Raw genomic sequence first — 23768 nt, forward strand, 5'->3', positions numbered from 1 at the left:
AGTTACATTCATTAAAAAAAATACGCCGAGTCTTTAACAAGTATTTTAAATAATACACACAACTTTACAGTGATGTAAAGTGTTTAAAATAATATACACTGAGTAAATTAGCTAAATATTAGGGTCCCTAACTGACAACAGTGTCCCACATGTAGCTAGCTGGTAAATTTAAGAGAAAGGCGCCCTCTGGTGGAGACAGGTAGGCCTACAAGTGCAACGTTCACTTACAGGACAAGCTCAGATGGTCTGTTCAACGACTCACTTTCAGGTTTAGAAACCACTTTACTTTGTAATGTGTTGTGGCGCTGACATGACTCGCACACAATAATTGCCCAGTCAGTCCGAAAATGATGCCGTCTTGACCTGGTCCTTTTCAACACCCGGTCACGGAGGGTCGTTTTGTTGCAGCGTAAATCAAATAAATTTTTAATTTCATCCAGTTCTAAGGACTGTTGTGGACTCAACACCTGCGCATGATCGCGTATAAATAGCCATATCCGCGAGTAAAGAAGAGGAACAACTTAAATACGTCTAAATTAAGACTCATCGTTATGATGGAGCGAACATAAATAATATTTTCTGTTGACGGTCCGTTAACATTAAAAACCGCTTCGGAGCCTGGAGGCACACCCACTGCCGTTACATGTTTTATCAAGTTATACCCGCCTTTCTCTTCATTCATACCAGACCACCGTTAAAGCCACAGGCTGCTTTCATTCTGTTTGTGGTGCAAATATTCATATCTAATAACTAACTAACTGATGTGTCTGCATTTTACACCAAAATAATGTTGGCTCTAACTAATCAGTGATCGAGATTTTGATCTCGAGCTTTAATTGCTTCTGGAGAGAAAAACTGTATAATCACTTAAATAATAAAAAGTAAAAGTGAAACTTCGCTTTATTCCTCATAGAAATCCTGTGAACAAAAAGTCAAATATTAGGAAGGGGAGAATTAAAAGGTCAATAATAGTTTTAATTGATGCATGTTACATTCAATACCCAATGTGATCCTCCCACACATAATTGCATACATACATAACTTTTCTCGCCATCTCAGATGAATGCAACAGACAACTTGTAAATGCCTTACAGTATCATATATTTACATATTATCCTCCGCTTCTGTACATGGCAAATCCTTAAATATGATCAAACATCAGAGGAGTAACATAGGATACAATGTATGACTGATTGTATGTAGTTTCTCTGAAGCATATTTAATGTACTTTTTCCTTCCAAAAAAGGCATGTGCATAAAGCACTGTCATAAAAAGTGAGTCACACAGTTAGACATGATAGGTTAAAAACTCGCCAATGTCTCTTCTTCATTCATATTTCACAAGATAAAACTCTTCCTTCAGCAGGGTTTTTCTTTCAAAATGCACAAAAGTACAAAAAGACATGTAAGGTAACCACAGGGAGTAGAAAATAAACATAAAATGTGCTCAGTGCATTAAGACTTTCCAATATAACAAAGAAACTAGAGGTGTTTGCCCTGTTCCATCTCTGTGATAAATAAATTCACATTGTTACAGGCAGACAGTGAGAGGGCTTGAATAAAAACCAAAGTACAGTGAGTAAACAAAAGTGAAAAAAAATTGTGAAGAAAAAAAGACATTACTAAAACATTAGTGAAGGCAAAACTGCACATTTCTGTAATCCACACTGAATATAACTGACAAGTTAAATATTCTCTTTCTGGGTTTAGAATTAAAAAAAAACAAACAAAAAAACCCCAAATAGCTTTGATCAGCCAAAATGCAAGTTATATAACACTGTTAGCTACATTGAGTATTTTGGCCTTTGAATCCATCACCATAGATTTATTTGAATGAGCAAGACACTTCAGCTGTGCTATGGTTCTGTTTGGTATTGGCAGAGACTTCAAAACTAAAATTTCTTTGTGGTCATTTCATATTAGCCCTGCAATCATCATGTGCAAACTCCAGGAGCTCTGTAACTGCTCTCATTATCAGTAAACTAAAGCGTTACCAAGCATTACGAGTAAACAAAGTCTAGGGTTATGTCTGGGCTGAGAGAATTATTTTGAAAGTCTCATTTCTTTAAAGTGACACAATTCATGTTTAAATGCCATGTGAGGGGATTTCAGGGGTCACTATGACTCCTTGTAGTGTCAACAATATGACTGGTTGAATAAACATACATGTGGCTGTATACACACACACACACACACACACACACAAACAGTGCAGTGGCTGTTGTGAGATGCAATGACTTTCAGACTGGCACAGAGACAGTGCAGGTGTCAAAAATGACATCCACATACAGTAATACAACGTAGGAGTCCTATAAATCGCCTGGAAAAAAAAAAAAAAAAAACTATTAACAGAAATATTTGTGTGCTCGGTCAGCTGCTGTTACGCCAAATGCGTGCTTGCACTCGGAAGACTTTAGCGGATGTCTGGGTGTAGATGACAATTTGTTGCAAAATTACATGGTGTGTTAATGCTGTCCATCATTTCTTTGTTCTATTGAAGCGACCTGCCTTGAAGCAGCAGCTGTAATGTATATTACAAAACATTTTATGATGTTTACAAGTTTATCTCCTTGGCAAAAATCCAACCATAAATCTGTCTGATTAAAACAAAAAACAGATCTGGATTTGGGACACAATTCTGTATTAACCAAACCATCATGAAATTCACTCATATCACAGGGTTTAAAGAACAAACTTTTTACAAGTTCAGAAAGGCCAACAGTGTAACTATTGTATTGCAGTTAAAGACAAGCAGAAACTCTTTTGCCACAATGCATGAAACCTAAATGAGCAGAGACAGTCACTGTTGAACTTCAGCCATTCAAATGTTCAATGAGAGGCTGCGACAGAGAAATGTAGCTTTTCCACCTTGGCATGGTTTTTGACACTTTGCTCTCAGAGTCAAAGGCAGACAGTGTTGATATATGTATTCATATAAATAACAAAATAGTACAGTATAAATATAAAGATTTTGTGTGTGTGTGTGTGTGTATGCGCACACAATTGTAAATGGTGTATCAGTATAGGTAAAAAGTGTGTGTGCGTGTGTGTGAGAAAGTGTGTGTGTGTGTGTGTGTGTGTGTGTGTGTGTGTGTGTGTTGTTGTGTGCGCTTGTGAGCCAGTGTTAGGACAGGACAGGGGTATTAGAGGTGAGGTTTTCCCTCCCCCACCTCATGGAAGAGCGAGGTGTAAAACTCAGGCTCCAGTTGCTTGTTGCGGTAACGCTGGACAATCTCTGTTATTTTCTGCTTCCGCCTGACGTGAGGCGGGTTGTACAAGTCACTTTCCAGACGCTTCCGTCGGCACACGTTGATGACTGTTTGACGCACAAGAAACCCTGGGAGGAGAGAGGATGAAAATACATCAGCTCATCAGCAGTCAAATATGGCAGTTCTGAAAATGTGTACAAACATTTCACTTACTACAAAAAATTCTAATGCACACTTGTACATTTATGTTCAGTCAAAACATACTATGCCATCTGCTGGCCACCAGTAGTTATTATATGTATTGAAAAGCAGAGAGAGGTTTCTTATGTTTTTTATCAGTACAGGAGAAATAAATGCTTCGGATGATTTCTTTCATGGTACTGCTAAACCATCACTTTTCACTGGCTTTCTCTCTCAATTTAACTGATCATCCCAAATGACAACCACGCCTTCATCATATCACAAACTACGGCATACGAACTGAAAAACAATATAAACTTATTAAATGGAGTACATTTCCAGTGCATTTCAAACTCAGATGCCAACCATAAAATATTAACATGTGCACATTATTTCAGTAAGCTCATCAATAAGCCTAATAGATTCCCTGGGATGCATTTAGATTTGTTGACTCTGTTGTTGACTCTTGACAAGACAACAAGGAAGTGTGGTTGGGGAGGGAGGGACAAGTTAAGTCAGAGAAACCCATATGAGCTTTTACCTAGAGCTCTGCGGCTGACCACCATGCCATCAACCAGAGGAATCACCATGCCAAATTTGCCCACAGCTCCATGCAGCCGGATCCTGAAGAGCCCCGTCTTCAGAGGATGGATGAAGATCAGAGGAACATCCTTCTCTAGTAACCCTGACCTGCAGCAGGAACAATTCAAACGATGGCTTAATACTGGGGTAAGCCATTCTAGGAATATTACCATCATGAGGCAAAACCATGCTTGTTAGTGCCATCAAAAATACATACAGGCAGCTGCACATCATTGATTGTTCTGTATTTACTAATACACAGGATATGATGTGACACGGGCTATGTTTGCTATGTTTATTTCCCAAGCATCATTTCATACTGAAACAAAATGACATTTATAAATAACCACCATATTTACACATTAACATATATCCTGACAGATCAGACTGCAATCATGTAGCATTTGACTAAACTAAAGTGTAAATGCTAACAGGCTTCACTCCACATGAAACAATTATGTAGGCAGAGAAAATGCGTCTCTGTGAGACTGGCCTTTTCCTCTGCTGCTGGCTTCAGTATTTTAATGGCTTAAAATAGCTTCTGTGTTTGCTGGGAAATAAGAACAAGTCAATTTAGCAATCTTCAAATATGCCACCCACCCACTGTCTTTTCAGAGACCTGGGCATTCAGAAAATTAGTAATGTCACTAATAAAATAAATGGTTGTCATGTCATATCAGATCACACACCTTCACACAATTTCTACTAAAAAGTGCCTTTGTTAATTTGGTTAAATGTAACCCATTTAAATCTGTTCGAGGATCATGGGCCATGGCCTCAGATGATGTCAGTATACGACCTTTACAACAAAGCAGCATGTTATCTCTACATTAAAGACAACATGTATACTGTATGAATCATGCTTCACAAAACAGAATTTTCCTTAAACCACTTTACACTCCTAACTGTCGTCACGACTCTGTCACAGTTCCTTTTCTCTGCTTGCTTTTGCATGCACCGCATGTTGTACTTCCTGTTTTGCACTCTGTATTTATGCACTGTTTTCTATGCCGCATGCCAGAGCAAGGGCTGTTTTGCAGAACTTCTATTTTTTCTTCATTTTTGCACCTGACCAATACCAATTCATGAACAATATGCATTCTGTACTAGCAGCAAAGTGTAAACATCCGAATACCTGCAGGAAGTGCTGTTGCTCATGCTAGCTTCCAAACCCGTGCTGGTTTCCGCCAAGAGATCAGACAACGGGAAGTTTTCTAAAAACACAAAAACAATGACATTCATATGCCACAAGCCTTTGGTCACATACTTAAAAAACAATCACCTTTTAAGGCTACAACAGTTGAGTATATCATACAAAAATTCTGTAAGGAGTAACATACTGAACCTGAGACACCTGTTGGAAAAATAAATTGATTATATCTATGCAGAGAGACAATATTTATTTTTCCCACCACTAGCAGTCTCAAATTACAGGACATGGAAGCAGAATAACAAGTATGTTCCTACCAATATCATCAAAGCGCTCCACCCAGACCACAAACACCTTTGTCTCAGGACCCAGTGGTGGGAAAGACTTTCCAGTTGAAGACCTCTTTGTCTTCACCAAAGGACTCAGCTAAAGAAACAGCACAAGACACAGTGCATTTAAGCAAACAGTACATTTAAAACACATCACTGTCAGCATACAGGTCAGATACACTCACATAGACCAAACTTTACCTTCTTGGCAGACTCCAAGTTTTCAGAATGGTTGGGGAACAGCTCCAGTGTGAGATTGGGTTGTTTGAGTAAACCAGGCATGATGTCTGAGTTGGTGTCCGCCTCCACTGTGGAGTCACTGTGCACTGATGACTCCTCTGGGAAACAACAAAGAGCAAATGGCAACTGTCAGCCCTGATTCCCTCACTGGGTTTTCATCATATACAATACAGTATCTATCAATGCATATTCAAAGTAGTGAATACTGACCAGAATTTTCTGTTAAAGATGGAACAACGAAGGCGATTTCTGTCAGAGCATCAGCATAGTACAAAACTTTCTTCTCCCCATTGAACACAGAACCTCCTGTGTCCTCAGGAGTAGCTGCTTCCTCTACAGTAAAAAAGTTCAACACTGACTGAATTACCACAAATATCCAACATGTAGATAAACAGTAGCCATGATGCCTATATTTCCCAAGTTTTCTTCAGATCTAATGCAGGAGTTAAGTAGCTTACCTGTTTGTTGTATATCATTGCTGTCAGAGCAGGAGTTGAGGGACCAGCTGGTATCTAGGTGTCCTGTCCACCCTGGGTGGCGTCCCACGTCCACAGGCCAGCCCAAGGACAGCAGGAACTCCAAAAAGTGGGGCTGGACACTGGATGATGACTCCACATTCCTCAGGATCTGATTACCAAGTACAAAAAGAGGTCAACACTGTACATTTTCAAGTTAAATTCAAGCCATTTTTAATTCTCATTCAAAACTTAAGGACAAGCTCAACTCATCATACAGTATACTGCATTATTTTATGAACAATCTGTTATGTGTAGCCACAACCAATCAGTCTGCATTCCCTCACCTCATGGCTGCTTTTCTGTCCAGCTCTCACATAGAAAATAAAGACAGTGTCAAATGGTCGGCAAGGTAGCAGGTCCAGGTAGCTGATGTCATCAAAAAACCCTGGCAAGGATGACTCCAGGCCAATCAGATGAGGAGGTAGACGACTGTTGTTGGGCTCCTATCAGTAACAAATTAATGTAAGTACATTCTACATAAACTTTATTAACAAGAACCATATAATAAATATATATACATTAAAATTCATTAGCAGTATTAATTCCATAGAGTTAAATAGAATATCAATGCAAAATCAGCGTCTCGAGATAATTCTGTTGTGAATTGGCGCTATATAATAAATTTGACTTGACTTGACTTGCAAAATGACCAAAGTAGAGATAACTGCCATCAGACAAATGATGTTTACCAACCTTGAGTGCCTCCAGGGACAGAAAGCCAAAGTGGGAGAGGAAGAGGCGAGCTGTCTGGAACTCCTGTGAGGGAGCAGGGGGTTTGCAGTCTGTCTGTGGGTCAGGGAACGGCTTGGACTTCCAGTTCTCCTCACTGTGCCGCTCTAAGGCGTTTTCATACTCTATCTGCTTGGTCATCAGAATACGAAGCTTTTCATGCTGAAGCTCCAGCTGACAAGAAGAGGAGGATGGGACATTTTAAAAAACATTTTCAAGAGACTGTGGCTGATGAATGCCACCCCATCGCATAAATTCAGCACGAACCCACAAAAAGTCCCACACTCCTAATACAGAGGTGTCACCTCCCAAAGTTAATGGTGTGCATCTGTGATTTAAAATCTTGTTACCAAACATTTAAACGGAGAAGTAATAACAATTTTATTGGCTAGATCTGTACAGTCCAATCCAATCCAGTACAAGAGCCCTCTAATAAATCTAGCCTTTTTCAATGCTCATTTTCTTAACAGTTTTTCAGACTGTAGTTTTGGATTGCATTAAAAACCACAATTTATTGCACTGGATTGAGAAACCACACAAACCAATCATCATATATTTGTCTCCAAACCAGATGATTTGAACCTTTTTTTCCACGAGACACCCAAGTGAAATTTCATCTCTCCAACAACTCACGTGTGGGTAATTACTCATCAGTGTATTTGTAGCTCTTGAATCATCTTGCCAGCCCATACAACACACCTGAGTTTGTATAATAACAATTAATATGATTTTTCAGCCATGAGAACAAACAATCTTTGTTTAGCTTATTTCCCTAGTAGAATTATTTAATTTGTATATAAATAGTCGTAATGTGGATATAAGATTAATAACAGAATTTAACAGGATGCTTTTCCTCACCTCTTTACTGACAATATCATCCAGGTCAGGAATACTGACATCTGCTTTGACAAGAGGAATCTTATCCACCTCTTCAGGGAAGGGCCTCTGCTTGACGTTGTACTTGATCCCTACATCATTGTTGGGCATTGGACGGCCCTCAGGAACAAACACCTGCTGTGGGAAGAGAGAAGTAGACAGATATGGAGGTGTGTTATCAGTGAAACATATGTGGAAGTACAAGTTTTATATACCCACAACTCTAGCACGCCTAGATAGTGATGGTTTAGCACTGTTGCCATTTATTATCCAGTGATCTACAGTGTGACCTCACCCTCTGATTAGCCCGAGCTCCTCTGGGTTGGTGGAAGAGCTGCATGGTCCAGGCATGTCTGCCAGCCGTGCCTCGGATCAAAACTGTCACTGATGGACTGGGGTCTGAAAAGACGGGGACATTAATCTAATTTACCAGTTCACCAGTTTACAAGGCTCTTGGTAGAGACTTAAACTTTAAAAAATAACCAAGTAACACCTTTATTATCCAAGTAACACCTTTATCCAAATAAATCCATATTACATTAACGGATGGGTGATAAATTACTGACTCTGCTCATTGCCAAGAGGTTGCTCCAGCATGGCAAGAATGACCGAGTTGTCCAGGACAAAGTAGCGGAAGTTGCTGGCTCCTGTGGCACTGAGTCTGGCGTAGCGGATCAGGGTGTCTTCATTCAGTAGGCTGCAGGTGGAGGCGGGCCCACTGGGAGAAGGGAAGGCCCCCAACACCTGCATGATACTGGGGAATACCACACAGCAAGAACATAAATATGATGAAACTGGGTCAATGGGTACAGGTTGCACTTTCTAATAGTGATCTGTGAGGAGCTTCAGCAAAAAAACTAGGGAAACTAGGTCACTGAACAAGCAGAAAAATAGTTAAATCAATAATTTGTACAACTAAAATTTAAAATCCAAGTTGCAATAAGTGATATTCAGTTTGATTTTCAATATTTTATTGTTGAAGGGAAAACAAAATCTTTAGAGTTACAGCCTCACTGAATTATGTTTTCCTTTATTTTCTGTGGTGCCATTTTGGCAATGCCAAAAGTTGTTCATGTTTGAGATGAACTGTATATCTAACATCTAACAACTGCTATAGCTGATTAACTGACCTGGTGTCTATCTGCAGGCAAACAACGTCAAGATAAAGTACAAGTAACTATATCAACTAAGTGTAACTCTGATCCGCTCTGTATAAACTTTGAGGAGTCTCACCAGGACAAAGTGGCCTCAGCAGCATCCTTCACCCTCATTGAAGCTGGATTGTGCTCCTTCTCTCCTTTATGTCGAACTTCCTGTTCCTGGCGGGACTTGCTACCAGAGATTCCCAGCTCCACAATCTCCAACACCTCTACCAAACAATCCTGACAGAAAAAAGAGAACAGTGTATTTAACAACACGAACACTAACCTTCTCTAACCAACCATCATATCTGAGGGAAATTTTAAATCCAGTCTTTAAACTTACCTTCTCATCCAGCATGTCAGGGTGTTCTGTGAGCCACACACAGAGAAACTGGAAGGCAGCTACAATCATAGAGTGGAGGTCTCGGGACTGAAGAGGGGCTGGACGGCTACACTGGTACACAATGTACCCACATATAGAGCTGACAGCACGTTTACGGTCTGCAGAGTCTACTCCCACCTTTACCTGGTTTAAACATATACCAAAAGTACAGGGAAATGTAGTACGTTGAACACATTATTAAAAATTCTTGATTTCATGCCATTGGGAACCATTTTTGTAGGCTTTGGTGCATAAGAGATAGACCGTGTTACTAAATTATGACACGTTAGATTAGATGTGATTTTAATTGAAAAATATAAAGTGAAATTGCAATATTATTAGAACTAGTATTTATGTAAATTTAAATAACCTCATGCAACCTCAGTGTTGCCTTGGCCTTTTCTCTCTCTCTGCTCCTCAGCGCTCTTTGCTGGTGTGCCACATATTTACATATCAAAGCCAATTACTGTCTGTTTTATTCATGTGACCTTATTTGTAAAGTGACCCATCTCGTGGCAGTGTGTCATTTAAAAAAAAAACTGTACAGCCATAACAAAGCAGAGAAATCGCAGCCTCTTTGCAGACAGTTCTCTCATTTAGGTATTTAGTGGTACTTAGTTGACACACTGAGGGCAACTCCCTTGTGATGAACTTGGAAATTTCTGACTCAGAAGTTGACACAAACCACCCAAATGTACAGCAGTTTTTTTTTCTGTGACGCTAGAGTGTCTCATTTGGGAAGGAACTCTGCCCTGTTACTGGTTATTTTCAGGCCATCATTTTCTGTGAGCCTTGGTCTCAGAGAATTCCCCTGCAAACCTGTTGTGGTTTCATGAAATTATCAGAGCAAAATGAAGAGATAATGCTGGTTGAGACATGAATAAACTGAAAGAGATACAGCAGTCTGACTTTGGCCTGGCCTGCTAGTAATGACTGCAGATTGTTACAGTGACTCTGGGTGGTGTTAGCTTTACCTTGGCAAGCCCAGCCAGCAGCTCCAGGGCAGCCAGTGAAATGCTCATGTCTTGCCTCCACTGAGAGTTGAGCCTCTGAGTGACCAGGTGGATGCTGCGCACCAGCAGGCCTGCCGCCGTATCTGGAAGAGCTAGACCATATAACACCCCGAAATACCAAACACCGCAAAGAATAGAGCAAAGCAGAATTCAGGCAACAAAGCTTTAGTACACAAGACTACAGGAAGTTAGACAGATAATGAAAACATGCATTAGTAGAGTGTTTGAAATTAGAACGGCACACCATGTTGAGCAAAATTTGGCTAAACTGAGGAATAGATGATCAATATACAACTGAGGAACAGGGCTGAGCGAGGTCAACATTTTAAAATCATAATTCTGACTTTGAAGGGGAAAGGAAATCCGTATAATTGTCCAGCACTGACTGAATACATAACCTGACAACTTAAAGAATTATTTAGTATTAATAGTAGATACAATAATTAACTGCTATGAATTTGTAACAAGTTTGATTAACAGTAATTATTTCTCATGCTGACTATCCAGGAGGGCTAAACACACTAGCCTACTAATGCTTTAAAATGTTTAAGTGATTATGTTGATGCTCTCCAAGATGCAGATCTGGCTCTAATTTCAGGAATCAAGCCTCTGAATTTATGAAGAACAAAAAAATCTCAAATCAAGCTGAATCAACTGCAGTTTATGAAACAATGGTCTCCAGACTCCTGCCTGACTCGACTCCTGCCCCCACACAACACAATGTGATCATCCTGTCCCACTGGAGCCCCACTCCTCCAGTATCCTACTGGACAAAGTCGTACAGTGCTCAGTGCAAATAGACATACCATTGAAATGAGAGCTGTCTTTATAAAAAAAAAATAAAAATAAAACTCTAATTCAGTCAAACATCGCTCAGCCCTCCCAGAAAAAGACAAATCTTTGAAATACAACAACAGTAACATTGTTGCAACCAATCAATTAGAGGAAAAAAGTGCAATCAGCCCTGGTACTCCATATGTCTTAGTGTCAAAGTGTTGTTTAACGGCACAGCATCACCGCAACAAATGACTTTGTATCACCTACAAAAACATTTTACCCAGCGCCTCTTTACTCTGCATAGCACTTTAACCACGTTAGCTATAAAGAACAAATGTGTTACATGTTACATGTTTTACACTGATCAGCAAGCAGGTACTAATCACATGAAATAATGCTCCAGCAAGTCTGTTATGCATGATCTCACCAAGGCTGGTTCTTCTGTGTTAATTCACCAAGCACAAGAATATTAGTGTATGAGCAGCATCTGTATGTCTTACCATAGTCTCGAAGCAGGGCCTGGGCAGGACGCTCAGAGTCTGGGCTGGTAGCCTCTGTGCTGCCTCCACTGGTGAAACTAATGCCACTGTTGGTACGGCTGTGACTCTGACTCCTAACTGTCACGTGGCTCCCATCTATACTCCCCTGCCACCACAAAAACAAAGTAATCTTAATGTCCACTCACACTGCTGTTAGCATCATAAAACAGTGGAAAACAGTGATCTGAGCCTTACTGTTTCAGTCTGTGCACCTATGGACTCCAACAGTGCTGAGTCTTGAACAATATTGAGCATTGCACCTGAGGAGAAAAGATTAATAATAAAAAGATACAAAGAGAAACAAGTGTGAAAAATGACTGGGGTCATCATAAATACAGCACAAGTGATAGAGAGAGGCATTATAAAGAGCATATAAAGGGAGCGGCAGATACCTAGGATGAGCTGTGTGTTAGTGGGGTCAGTCTCAGTCTGCAGTGCTCCTATCAGGACATTGACAAGACGTAGTCTCAGGGACAGGAAAGACACGGGTTGGTCATGAGGCCACCCGTCCTCCTCATTGAACTTTCCCTCCAACAGAACCTTTAGGACACAGAGTGAACATAGTTAACAACCTGGTTTATCTGAAAACAGTACAAACAATAAAAACTTTTAAGGCTTTCTTTACGGTTATGAGAACATCAAAAGGCGTCATGGAGTTGAATATTAAAGAAAGAATGATCTACAGCCTCATGCTTTTAACTTTGTTTACAAAAATTCAGATGAAGTAAAGTTAAAGGATAAATAACGTACAGTGACAAAAGACAATTCAAAATCTGCTAAATCCTGCACTAAAATGGCAAATAAGAAACCAAGAAAATGACAAGAGGTAAGCAAGACTGTATTAGCTCAAAGAGAAGTAAGACAGATACCTCTGATTTGATGTTGCCAAAGTGATGCGGCAATGGCAGCATGGCCAGCAGGATGTTGATGGAGGCTCTTCTCAGGTCGGTAGGATTTACATACATCTTGAATTTGGACAGCTCCCTGGAAGAGCACAACAAATCTCACAGAGACTAACTTCTGACCTCGGGGGAGAAGTTTTTCTGGTTGGATTATTAGATAACACATTTATGAAAACACAAGTAAAAGACACCGGCCTTTTGTTAACTGATCCAAAATTTGTGTATGGTACTACTAGTCTAACCTGTCTGGTACAATAGTCTCCAGGGCAGCTATGAAGTAGGGCACCACCACATTGATGCCCTTCAGGTCAGTACAGAAGAGAGAGGAAGAGTTGAGAATAATAGAAGCCAGAACTGGTCTACAGATGAAATCGGAGATCTGGAGACCCTGAATCAGGACCATGTAGAACCTGCAGAAAGAGACAGAGGAATAGCAATATATGATCCATTCTAATTACAGTCTGAATTAGAATTTGACAAGATTAACAATATAAGAAAAGTTGCCTATGTTACCTGGAGAGGTAAACAGGCAGAATGTCTTCTCCAGTTTTCTTGCTACAGAAGATGCGGCAGAGAGTCCCACAGGCCTCAGCTCGTCCTGCCTCATAGCTCTCTGGGAACTCATTGGCGTCAAACATGGGGTTAGACACCATGGAGTCGGTGGACATTTGAGAACCCTTCCTTCTCAGCTCCAGACCTACTTGAGTGGCTATCGCTGTAGAGAGCGGGAAGAGACAGAGAATGAAAGGATGCTGAATTGTAATGTGGTTATTAGTATTCATGCATGTATGAGAGACGGGCAAACGTAGAGATGTATCTATTATCAGCACAGTACAACAAAAAGTCAACTGGAAAAACTGGAAAAACAAATGCACCACAAAGCAGACATTTAATCACTATCACAAAAAGATAAAACAAAGACTTCAATGGCTGCAAACACACACTCACATTATTTAAAAGCATTCAATTAAGGGAACTCTGACACAAAGAGTTTGCCATAGAAGCTCTACCTATCACTGGCACAAAGCATGACCAAGTGTAGAGTGCTGGTAATAAAATGTGTCAGTCATTCTCTGCTGCAAGACCATTAAGCAAAATCCCTGTGTCAGCTCCCACGCTGCTGCCATTATATGACTGTCACTCGAGGTACAGAACATTCACTTCATGCATTGAGGCACCAAACCAATAAAATCAAAACTCAAGTGAACTGACAATACAAAAGGAAATTACAAGAAACAAAACATTGATGCTGAACTTGAGGGGGGTCTGAAACTAAATAATAAGGATTAGTGTTACCTAAACAAAAAAAATAAACATGAGAACTTAAAACTGGGTGGCGTCACAAACTGGCAACATTATGATCGAGACAAGTGGTCAGTTGGTGAAACCCATTCCATCACCTTTGGAGAAACGCTGAGAGAACGCTGGTGAACTTTTATATATGACAAGGAGTGGGAACAGAAAACAATGGTGATAATGGCGATGATCATGAGGAACTCAACTAAAAAGCAGGAAGATTTGTCAAGAAACGCAAATCAAGTGAGGAAAAAAAGCTGCCGTTCCTACTTACAAGATTTATAAGAAAGGAGAATTTGGATAAAAGAGGCTGCAAGATAACAGAAATAGTGGAGAGACACAAAATCAAAGCAGATCCAATATTTTGGGATCAATTCATATCAGGCATGAATTGTTTTTTTGTTTTTTTGTTCTCCTTAATACATGACTGGTGACCCATTACAACTCTTTAACATTAATCAGACATGGTAGACACGTGCAGGACACTACACCAAAAAGAGAAAATAAATGGAGAGCCAATGATGTGCCAAATTTATTTTCAAATACTAAGTACTGTATGTGCTGTCATTGACTACTCTAGCGATGATTTCACCAATAAAATGAGTCTGTATGAGGTCTTCAGCATATGGTTATAGTCTATATGCAGTTTTAACCATGTTTAAATAGTTGGTAGATGTAAATGAATTAGAATCAGATGGAAATCTCATACCAGGCCACTTCTAACCAAGCCCTCCACACACAGAAAAGCACAAAGAAGTTTCAGAGAAAATGGTGAAAAAAGGAAAGGATATCCCGACGACATACAATAAAAATAACATAGACACCAAGAACACAGATAAGTCCACAAAAACACATACTAATGAACAGCAACAAAACACCCACCTGACCATGCATTAACAGAAACGCTATAGCCATCGTCTCGCTTCTTACCAGTCATGCTAGGGTCTCGGCTGAGGCCGCTGTGGAGCTTACAATGCACCAGAGCAGCGTCGAAAAGCCACTGCCCGAATAGGTTAAGGATGCTGTTGACCTTTGGCCGCGCTGGGGCCGGCAGGGGCCGAGACTCCCAACTGCTCTGGTTAGGGCTGGAGAGCAGGGTTGGGGAGGACGAAGTCTGCTGCTGCTGCTGCTGCTGTTGCTGCTGGGATGCTTTGGTTGGTTGACTACCACTACCCTGGAGGATGGAGAGGGATAGAGGAGGATATCTGATTGGAGTGTGATTTCTTTTCAATATGTCACAAATGTATAACCCCTGTTGTCTGTAGATCAACTGCATATAATAAACAATAAAAAATAGTCTTGTTCTAATGCTGCACTTACTATTTCTAATGGTTTAATGGACTTACAGTTGAACTCTTGCTTGTGGTTTTGGTGACCACCGTATGCCGCTGCTTGCGGCTGTGAGGGGGTGTGGTATTGGTGATGGAGGGCGGCGGAGACATGCTCATTCTGTTGACAGGGGTGGGCGGGGCACTGTCAGCTCTGGGACGTGATATACCTGTTGACAGAGAGTTAAAATGAGCTGGGGACAAAAGCATTTGTTTTTCCCTCATGAGGATTTCTGGTTAGTCTCATTAAATGTTCCTGCTTTGGGTAGATATAATCATTTCCCAATTTATAATGTTATGAAAGTGAGAAGAAAATGAAGTGGCATCTGTGAGTTGATCATGGATGATATTCATTCGTAGACATGCAAGACAATTGTTAGATACAAATCACCAGGTAATTGATCTCCATCCATCCTGATTGACTTTTCATGCCCACAGGAGACCCTTTGTTGATGATCTTGCAGTTTAGTCTGAATGTCTGGGACATATTTTGCTACAGCAAAACTAATCCCAATTGTTAATATCATCACCACCAATAAATAGACCATTATATGCCCATCTCATTATATGATGTGTCAGCTGATGTCTGTACCATGAGAGAGCAGCACTGGGCAAAAAGAGAACACCCTCTCCCGTACATCTCTCTTTTCAACAGAGACACCTACAGTGTAAAGAGAAGAATACACACTGACATGTTTCTATTCAAATGTTTACACAGGTATTACTGACTGACATCCTTCATCTCGATTTTACTCAGGAGTAGTGCCTGTACAACAACTGGAAAGAAGTAAAAAGCTGTTACAAGAACTCAGTGCCTTGGACTGCTGGCTCCGGTAATATATTTTACCTTTGTCACCACCCATCATATATACTTCACATTGCTGTTTACCCCTTTTCAAAGAATGGTTTCTGAATGTATTTTGATTCCTGCCTCATTCCTGCCCTCCAGCAGCCATTGGTATCCACTGATTTCAACACAGTACAGAAATTAATTTGTATCAACTTGAAATTTGCTCTCTTGTGAATGTGATGTCGGGCAGGCTCTGTAAATCATCATCATCCCATGTCACAATAATAAGGTAATTTTGACATGAATGAACTATAATGGGTGCCTGGAAGGTAGGAATGACAATTTCAAGAACAGAAATAATGGTGACATGATTTGTGCTGTAATTGCTAAAACATGTAGAATTCTTCTGTTTCAATATTATACACTGAAATACATCCCTTTGTTAGCTTTCAAACATTTGTACTTAACAGCCTCCTCCAAATGTCCCTCTTACCCAAGAAGGCGTCCACTAGGCAGCTAACTCCCCTCATGGCCCTGAAGAAGATCTGGGGTAGCTGTTTCAAACACGGATGCAGCACCACTTCATGAGGGATACTACTGGAGCTAAGAAACTGTTCCTGAAACTTTGGAGTGGTGCTCACAATCGCAGGGTTGCTCAGGTCCACTGGGTTGCTGGAAACAAACAGACAGCAAACTCATGTATTAAACTATAAGCTTACAAACACTGCTCAAGCTTGTTTGGATATATCTTATATGTTATTATGTGATAGCTTGGATTGAATGGAATAAGTTCTATGCCCACATCCTTCACTGGGATCATACTGTGTTGAAAAAAAAAACTGAGCTGATGACTTGAAGAATGAGGTTAAATAATCTATCATTAGGACTGAGTTTTGTCTGTGCCTGCAGGGCTAACATCAGGAAGATGTTTTGGAGCAGATGGGTTAAGAGCAGCAGATAGATGGACAGGTAAAACAATGAATGAATGAATGAATGAATAGAAGAAGTAAGTAAGGAGGGGAAGGATGGATAAAATAATACAAAAAAATTCCATTACACTAATTAGCATAATGTGATTTTTATATAAACAGGAGGTAGAGTAAATACAGAAGATAAATACTTCATGGGAATGCTATGAGGTACTTAAGTTCCACTATCTGCTACAACTTCCTTGTTTGTTAAACACATGAACAAAGTAAACTATCTGTGTCAGTTAGGTGGTAGTGTGACAGGGAAGGAGCATATTTGTTTCAGGTTAGAACCCAGACAGTACAGTAATATTGAGAGTTTTACCTGAGCATATGGAGAAAGCGGTACCACGTCTGTGCCACACAGTCATTGTCCATCTCTAAAGGAATCAGATTGGCATCCTCATCAGGGACTTTAAAAGGTGGGAAAGACGGTCCGTGGGTAAAGCGCAAAAGTCTGGATTGGAGAAACCAGACACAGAAACACTGATTGTTTCACTCTGTTGAGAACACAGAGGGTGAAAGGCCAACCAAAAAAAGGAAATCATTATTTTCCCTGTTGTCATTATTACAGCCATCAATATTTTGCCACTTCACAGACTACTACTGGTTAATTCAAAATTAGACTGGCTTCTCCTCTCTGATAAACAGGCTTGACAACTATCTTAACTCTAAACAAATAAATAAAACAAACTCACTAAGCACTAAATCCAAAACCACATGAATTTGAACTGATGCCTTACTAACCTGGAGGTTAGAGCGCAGGCCACTCTGCTCCACTGCTCTACAACAGGAGGGTGGTGTCTCCAGTTAGCCAGCATCTCCCTTGCCGTCTTCCAGTATGGTGGTGTGGGAAAACAGCGGGCACATGCCAGCAGCCACACCTCAAACAGCACTGCCATTAATTTCTCTGCCAGTTTCTCAGCCACCCCAACTGGAAAAAGGGGAGTGATTACAGTCGTTAGTAATTATCACTAATAACTAAGTAATTACATCAAGAGCGGTTTAAGAGGACTGCAAAGGGCTTACCTCCAACCGTGGGTGGGGCAAGCAATGTGTCGTTAATGCGAAGCAGGAAGAGCAGCAGCACCTCCCAGGTTTCCCTAACCATGGAAACAGACTCTCTTGCCAGTTTCTGGACTGCAGTCAGAACCTGCTGGCAAAGCCTGATATGGTTCAGACTGTGCTGTTCAGGCCTGGGGGGAGAGAGGGATAAGGAAGGAAATCAAAGAGAGAGAAGGACAAAGGAGTAAAGAAAACAGCAGGCATTATATGTGACATCATCAGGCAGGGATTAATGCAGGATGGCAGTTAACAGCAGCAGACATGGTGTACAAACATAAACAATATGCACAAAGTATGCTTTTAAATTTAAAAACTGCTGCAAATGGGAGAATAAGGGGCATCTGAGAACATTTCTGACATACCTTGGTACAAAGACGTTGTAAAGATGTTTGAGGATGGTCTGGACGTACATATTGGGCTCCTTGACCACAGGCTGAGGCATCGAGTCCCTGGGCGACACCAGGGCCATCATCCAATCTGTGTACACGTCTACACACAGTTTGACAGTATCCCCTTCTAGTGGGAGGGTGAGGCCGTAACACAGCACCTCCATGGTCCACTTCACCTAAGAGCCAAATCATTCTCATTAATTTATGCCAGTGTTTTAGGATATGAGTTACCGATTATTTTGCAGCATTTCACTGTGTAGTATATTGCTGTTGAGGTATCCTGTATCTCCCTGCACTTGATACAGAATGAACTGCAGCTGTGAAAACATATTTTCAACAGGGTCAGGTTCTGCAAGTGTTGAAATACTATACTGCACTTTTATGTCAGTCTGCGCTATGTCAAGTGAGGAACTGTAATGAGTTAAGCATAGCTAACTTAATGTCTCATAGCAAGGACGGTCAAAGGTTTAGGGTAAGATGATGATGGCGATAACAATACACTGTGTCTTTCAAACATAGTTTTCTTAGTTTCTAGCTAAATCAAAAACAGACCAGATATTCAAAAGGCAAGTGATGAATGAAAACCAGATCATCATTCTACCATCAGTGTTACATTTAAACACTGGTGTATCAAAGGCAACAGAGACAGAGAATGTCCCAGTCATGTTTTCTTGCATGTTTTGATCCTGATTTAAGTCCTCATATGGCTGCCAATACTGAATCCAATCCAAGACTTAATTTTTCCTTCACAATACAGCTACATACAAAGCCTGAAAAGTCAGCCTACATTAAAAGCCTGCTTAACAGCTCTCCCTTGACAGTTTCCTGCAATATTTTGTATCATTTTCTACAATGTTTTGTGTAATATTCATGAAGAGGGGTGAGTGAGTGTGAGTTTTATCTGAGCTTTATCCTCTGTATGAAGTTCAAAGCAACAGCAACACTTCAGATACACAGTGCACCTGAGAAATATTGCTGAAATATTTTTAACCCAACGCACCTCCTCTCACATCACTTCCTGACGCATGCTGTCATACTGTTAACTGAAACCCCTCACTTGCTGTGAGCCCTGTGTTTCACTTACTCACAACAGTGTGTATTAGCAGACATTCCAACGTTTTATCAGAGCACAGGGGAGACTTTTTGACAGCTAGTGTATACAGAGCATACAAACAAAAGGATCAGGAATTGGTCTGTTTTTATAGCCAATCCATCAAAACATCCTTGAATAAGAGTCAGTCCTGATCTCATGGAATGGCTCCGGACATCCAAATTAAACATACTTATACTGTATTTCATTGGATATACAGGTGTTTGTTTCAGAGGCTTTAGGATATAAAAACAGCCATTTGCAAAGTATTTTTCTTACTTCATAATATGTCGAGAAAACAATCATATAGACAGGCACCCAAATTGTGGTCATTTTAGTTTACTTCGAAAGTGAAGGTGGAGCTGTACCCAATAGCTTTAAGTATCTGTTGCGTTTCAGGCCTTAGTCTCCTGCAGAGACAGGGGAAGCTATCTCTGTAGTGCTCCTTCAGTCAGGTCTTTGCATGCTGGAGTAGCTACACCAAAGACAACTGAGTTTTTGCCTAATGGCACTTAGATGGGCTTTGACAGCACTTTGAGACTCTTTGGCCTCAAAGTCAAGCATTACATCTGGTCAAAATACTATTATCCCTACAGTGAAACAATCTCTTTTAGTCATTGCTGCTTACCTTTAAGACATAGAGGCTATTTTAGTTGATTACTGCTTATATCAATATATCACTCACTGATCATGCAGTGTACGGAATAATTTGAATTCTGTCACTGTGGTCACACTAAGTTGCATGTCCACAAAAATAATCTGTATTAAATCTAAAACAACATATTTTAGCGGTTTAACCTCATTTAAAGAGATCAGATGCCTTGACTTTTTATGAACAATAACCCAGTTACTACAAATATATCTTGACTGCAATGGTTTTTAACTTTAATATTTATGATCAAATCATTAGCTATTTGTTGTTGTTGTTTTTGTTTTTTTTTTAAATTACCTGACACAGTGAGAGCAGCATTAAACAGTGTGGTACACACTGAGCTCTCCCAACTAGTGCTGTATACAATACATCTTATGATGGATCAATGAGGCCAACCTCCCTTAAGTCATGTGGAAATAAGTGTTCAAGGTCTCTTGTGCCTTGGTGATGGAGCTGGTACCTTGGCAGACTCACAAAGGTATTAAAATGAGATCTCAAACATTGCATAATGCATTTACCAGGGTGGACTCCCTCTTACCTCCTTGTCTGTCTTGAGGATGTTCTCTGTGGCGACAGGGCTTACAGCTGTGCCCAGAGGCTTGACCACGGCATTTGCCACCTCCGTGCCCACGCTGGTGGGATAGGTGTGCAGAACACTGAGGTGGCCCTGGTCGCTCTGCACCACCAACTGCAGCGAGCGCCACTCGGAGTACATGCTGCCGATGTCTACTGCACTCTACTCACACCGCCTGCCTCCACCTGCAGACAAACAAATCCAGATGAGTCAACTTAATATGGCAGGCTGAGAAAATTATGAACAGGTTAGTTAGCTAGTATCTAGCATAAGTGCAGTTGTGTCCTCTGTTGTGAGAATACCTCTGTCAAAGCTGTGTCGTTCCTGCTAACAGAAAAACATATCAAAAGTCCATCGAGCAGTATTTCAACTTGACTAACTGGTTTACTCTTATCTGGCGTGTTTTGGTGGAAGGAGAATGCAGAATAACGCATAACGTTACCAACTACAAATGATGTAACTATATCTAAACAACTGTCACTCAGTGCACTGCATGTAAGCGAATAACCAGCATAACTTGTCATGAAAATCTTGTAAGAGTCCAAAGTCATGCTCATTTAGGTTTAGTTAGACAGTAACTGGACTCGTCGAACAGCCTAGATTTTTAACGCTGATACTAACGTAACGTCCTCTCCTTCCAGGGAAAACAAAAAGTGTCAAGGCTAACATTATACAGCATTTGTTGAACATTAGCTGGCTTTTGTGCCCTGTAAGCTAAAACGGAACTAAGGAATGGAACACACCACCCATTTATATTCTTAACAGAGGCTCGGTAACATACAGAGGAGTCATAACCAGGAAACGGTTCAGAAAATGGTTAGCTTGCTAACGTTAGCTAGCATTTACATCAAAACATCTTCCTCGTCTTGCTGATGACATTAGCTAAAGTTGGCTGCTGGCTGGCTTCTGTGTTACAAGACTGTATCTCTGAATAAGACAAGAAGCTGTCGTTAAGAAACAAAAGCGGCGGTTCTATTTGCTAACTTATCAGTTATCTAAAACTACGTTGTAGTTGATCCTACGTTACTAGCTAGCTTAGCTAATGTTCGCTGCGCTAGCCCGTTCGTTGACATTAGCTGTCATTTATGCTAGCTACGTAACTTTGGAAAGACGCTAACATTTGCTCGCTAGCTAAGTAATCACGAGGGTTTCAATTTACCTGGACCAGCTGGAAATGTTGTCATAACAGAACTCTGAAACTCGCAGTTTGTGTTTTCTATGTATCCTGGTCTAGACCATAACAGCCTCCATCTTCGCAATGTCAAGGCTTGGATATTGCAGCTTGATGGGCTAACGGGAAACAGGATCCGTAGATTAACGCCCCCTACAGTTTGGTACAGCAACTGCGATGCTGCCTTCACATGTTCCTGGTGAGCTCACACTGAAGACCTCTCAGTATGCAACAAAATGATAACTGCCACCAAGTATTTCATGATAGCTGCTGTTTTCTTTTACAATTTAAAGAGGGAAAAGCTACTAAATATGCTTAATTATATGTTTTTATTTCTGAGATGTTTCCGTGATGTACACAGGCCGTGGAAAAAGTCCCCCTGGGTACAAAGTAACTGGATTTATAAGGGTAAAATAAAAGCTAGGCCAGACATGATAGATTATGTAGAACAGATTAGCAAAAGTTTGTCCCTCAGAGGTCCTCCAAATGATAAAATGTCTCTCGGAGCCTCCAGGGTTGCCAGATTTCATTCTGGTCTGAAATTCTTTCAGCGATATTTTAGTGTTCGCTTAAAGAGGAGCTTTAACAGAATGTCCACATTTATGCCACCAGTCAGTCCATACATAACTTCAGTAGGTAACACCGGCAGCTTAAATTTAAACTTTGTAAAAGTTGACACTCTTATCAAAACTATGACAGTGACAAAAAGCTAAAACACTGGTATTCTAAAATGGAGAGTCATAAAATGAACAGTTTAACTTTCAAGTGTCACTCAAGTGTTTTAAATTTTATTATCAGATCCCACTCAGCTCTTGAAATTGAAGAGGAGTTGAGAGGGATTACTGAATCACAATGATGATTGGATTTTTTTTTTTTTTTTTAATTCTATGTGATTGTTCCTCGCTCACATGTGCTAGTGTTGAGTACGTACCTGTTAACCATGTATGTTTTCTGGAGTTAAGCTGGACATGAATGTGCTGATCTTTTAACACCAAAGCTGAATTGCTGGCGCTCTCCTGTTGAGCTGAGGGCAGTAACTGGCAAAACAACATCACAACATTATGAGTAGAGATGATGCTTGGGCCTCAGGGACTGCGTTTATCTAAAATTTATGCCCATCAGTGTTTTAGGCTGTTTATTAAGGGCTCTTGTAGGGATGGGTGCTATAACAATATGTGCCATTTGTGTAGATGTTGTTATATTGTTTGGGTAGAGATCCGTTTAATGTCTGCTGTTGTATAAGGACATTCCAGGCAATTCTGCTAATCAATGAACAACTGCTTTAATGCATTATTGGATTTACAGGACTTAATCAATGTGATGAAGTTCTTTAATTTGTTAGGCATTTAGTTCCCTGGCCAAAACAAACAAATACCCCCATCTGAGTATTTTGATTATTCAGATTGAATCCCCCAAAGATGCCCTTGCTCACGGACAGTTCCACCTTTGAACAGATGGAGCTGGGCACTGAACCACAAACCCTGCTCACAATTAATGGCTGACACCCTGATACTTTGCATTTGATCCCATATTAAAACCTATCGGTTAAAATACTTGAACTGAAATTGTGCATTAAATATCTTTAACACAGAAAAGGTAAATTAACCACCAATGTTTTTAAAATGATAACAAACTCAGTCACAGTTAATACTCTGGTTGACAGTTGAATGTTCTTTCTTTGACCTGCAGGGGGAAGACTTGATACAGAATAGTTTCCTATTATGTTATTTAATAGCTATAACAACCAGTGTGTACCTAATAAGTAAAATCAGTTATACATAGAGCGAGCATGCCAAAAAACACCTAGGATTAACCATAAAAGATGGGTTTGGGTTTACCAGATATGTATTTTTATTACCTTGCATTTAATGTTTGATT

The 23768-nt window shown here is 40.3% G+C and overlaps 1 protein-coding gene across 10 annotated transcripts; it reads right to left on the reverse strand.

Annotated features, from left to right (window-relative positions):
• Positions 1–954: 954 nt before the first annotated feature.
• On the reverse strand, positions 955–22040 carry LOC108882641 (Ral GTPase activating protein non-catalytic subunit beta). Of its 10 annotated transcripts, none has more exons than XM_051071053.1 (32): positions 21879–22040; positions 20684–20904; positions 18377–18579; positions 17979–18145; positions 17697–17883; positions 17275–17406; positions 16475–16653; positions 15784–15852; positions 15210–15361; positions 14794–15037; positions 13081–13282; positions 12810–12977; positions 12535–12649; positions 12058–12205; positions 11861–11925; positions 11627–11771; positions 10311–10432; positions 9298–9480; positions 9046–9194; positions 8379–8566; positions 8108–8211; positions 7795–7950; positions 7570–7635; positions 6901–7110; positions 6492–6650; positions 6148–6316; positions 5900–6022; positions 5651–5787; positions 5438–5546; positions 5106–5184; positions 3930–4078; positions 955–3336 (listed from the first exon to the last, which is right to left on the reverse strand). In XM_051071053.1, the coding sequence occupies exons 2-32, from the start codon at positions 20858–20860 to the stop codon at positions 3143–3145; spliced, it is 4650 nt and encodes a 1549-aa protein (XP_050927010.1). In that variant the 5' UTR covers positions 20861–20904; positions 21879–22040; the 3' UTR covers positions 955–3142. The 10 variants fall into 10 exon arrangements, with proteins under 10 accessions (XP_050927010.1, XP_050927009.1, XP_050927008.1 ...); XM_051071052.1 differs by having other exon boundaries at positions 7795–7947; positions 10311–10441; XM_051071051.1 differs by having other exon boundaries at positions 10311–10441.
• Between the last annotated feature and the right edge of the window lie 1728 nt (positions 22041–23768).

The sequence above is a fragment of the Lates calcarifer genome, linkage group LG6 (genome assembly GCF_001640805.2).
Source record: "Lates calcarifer isolate ASB-BC8 linkage group LG6, TLL_Latcal_v3, whole genome shotgun sequence".
NCBI classification, from domain to species: Eukaryota; Metazoa; Chordata; class Actinopteri; family Centropomidae; genus Lates; species Lates calcarifer.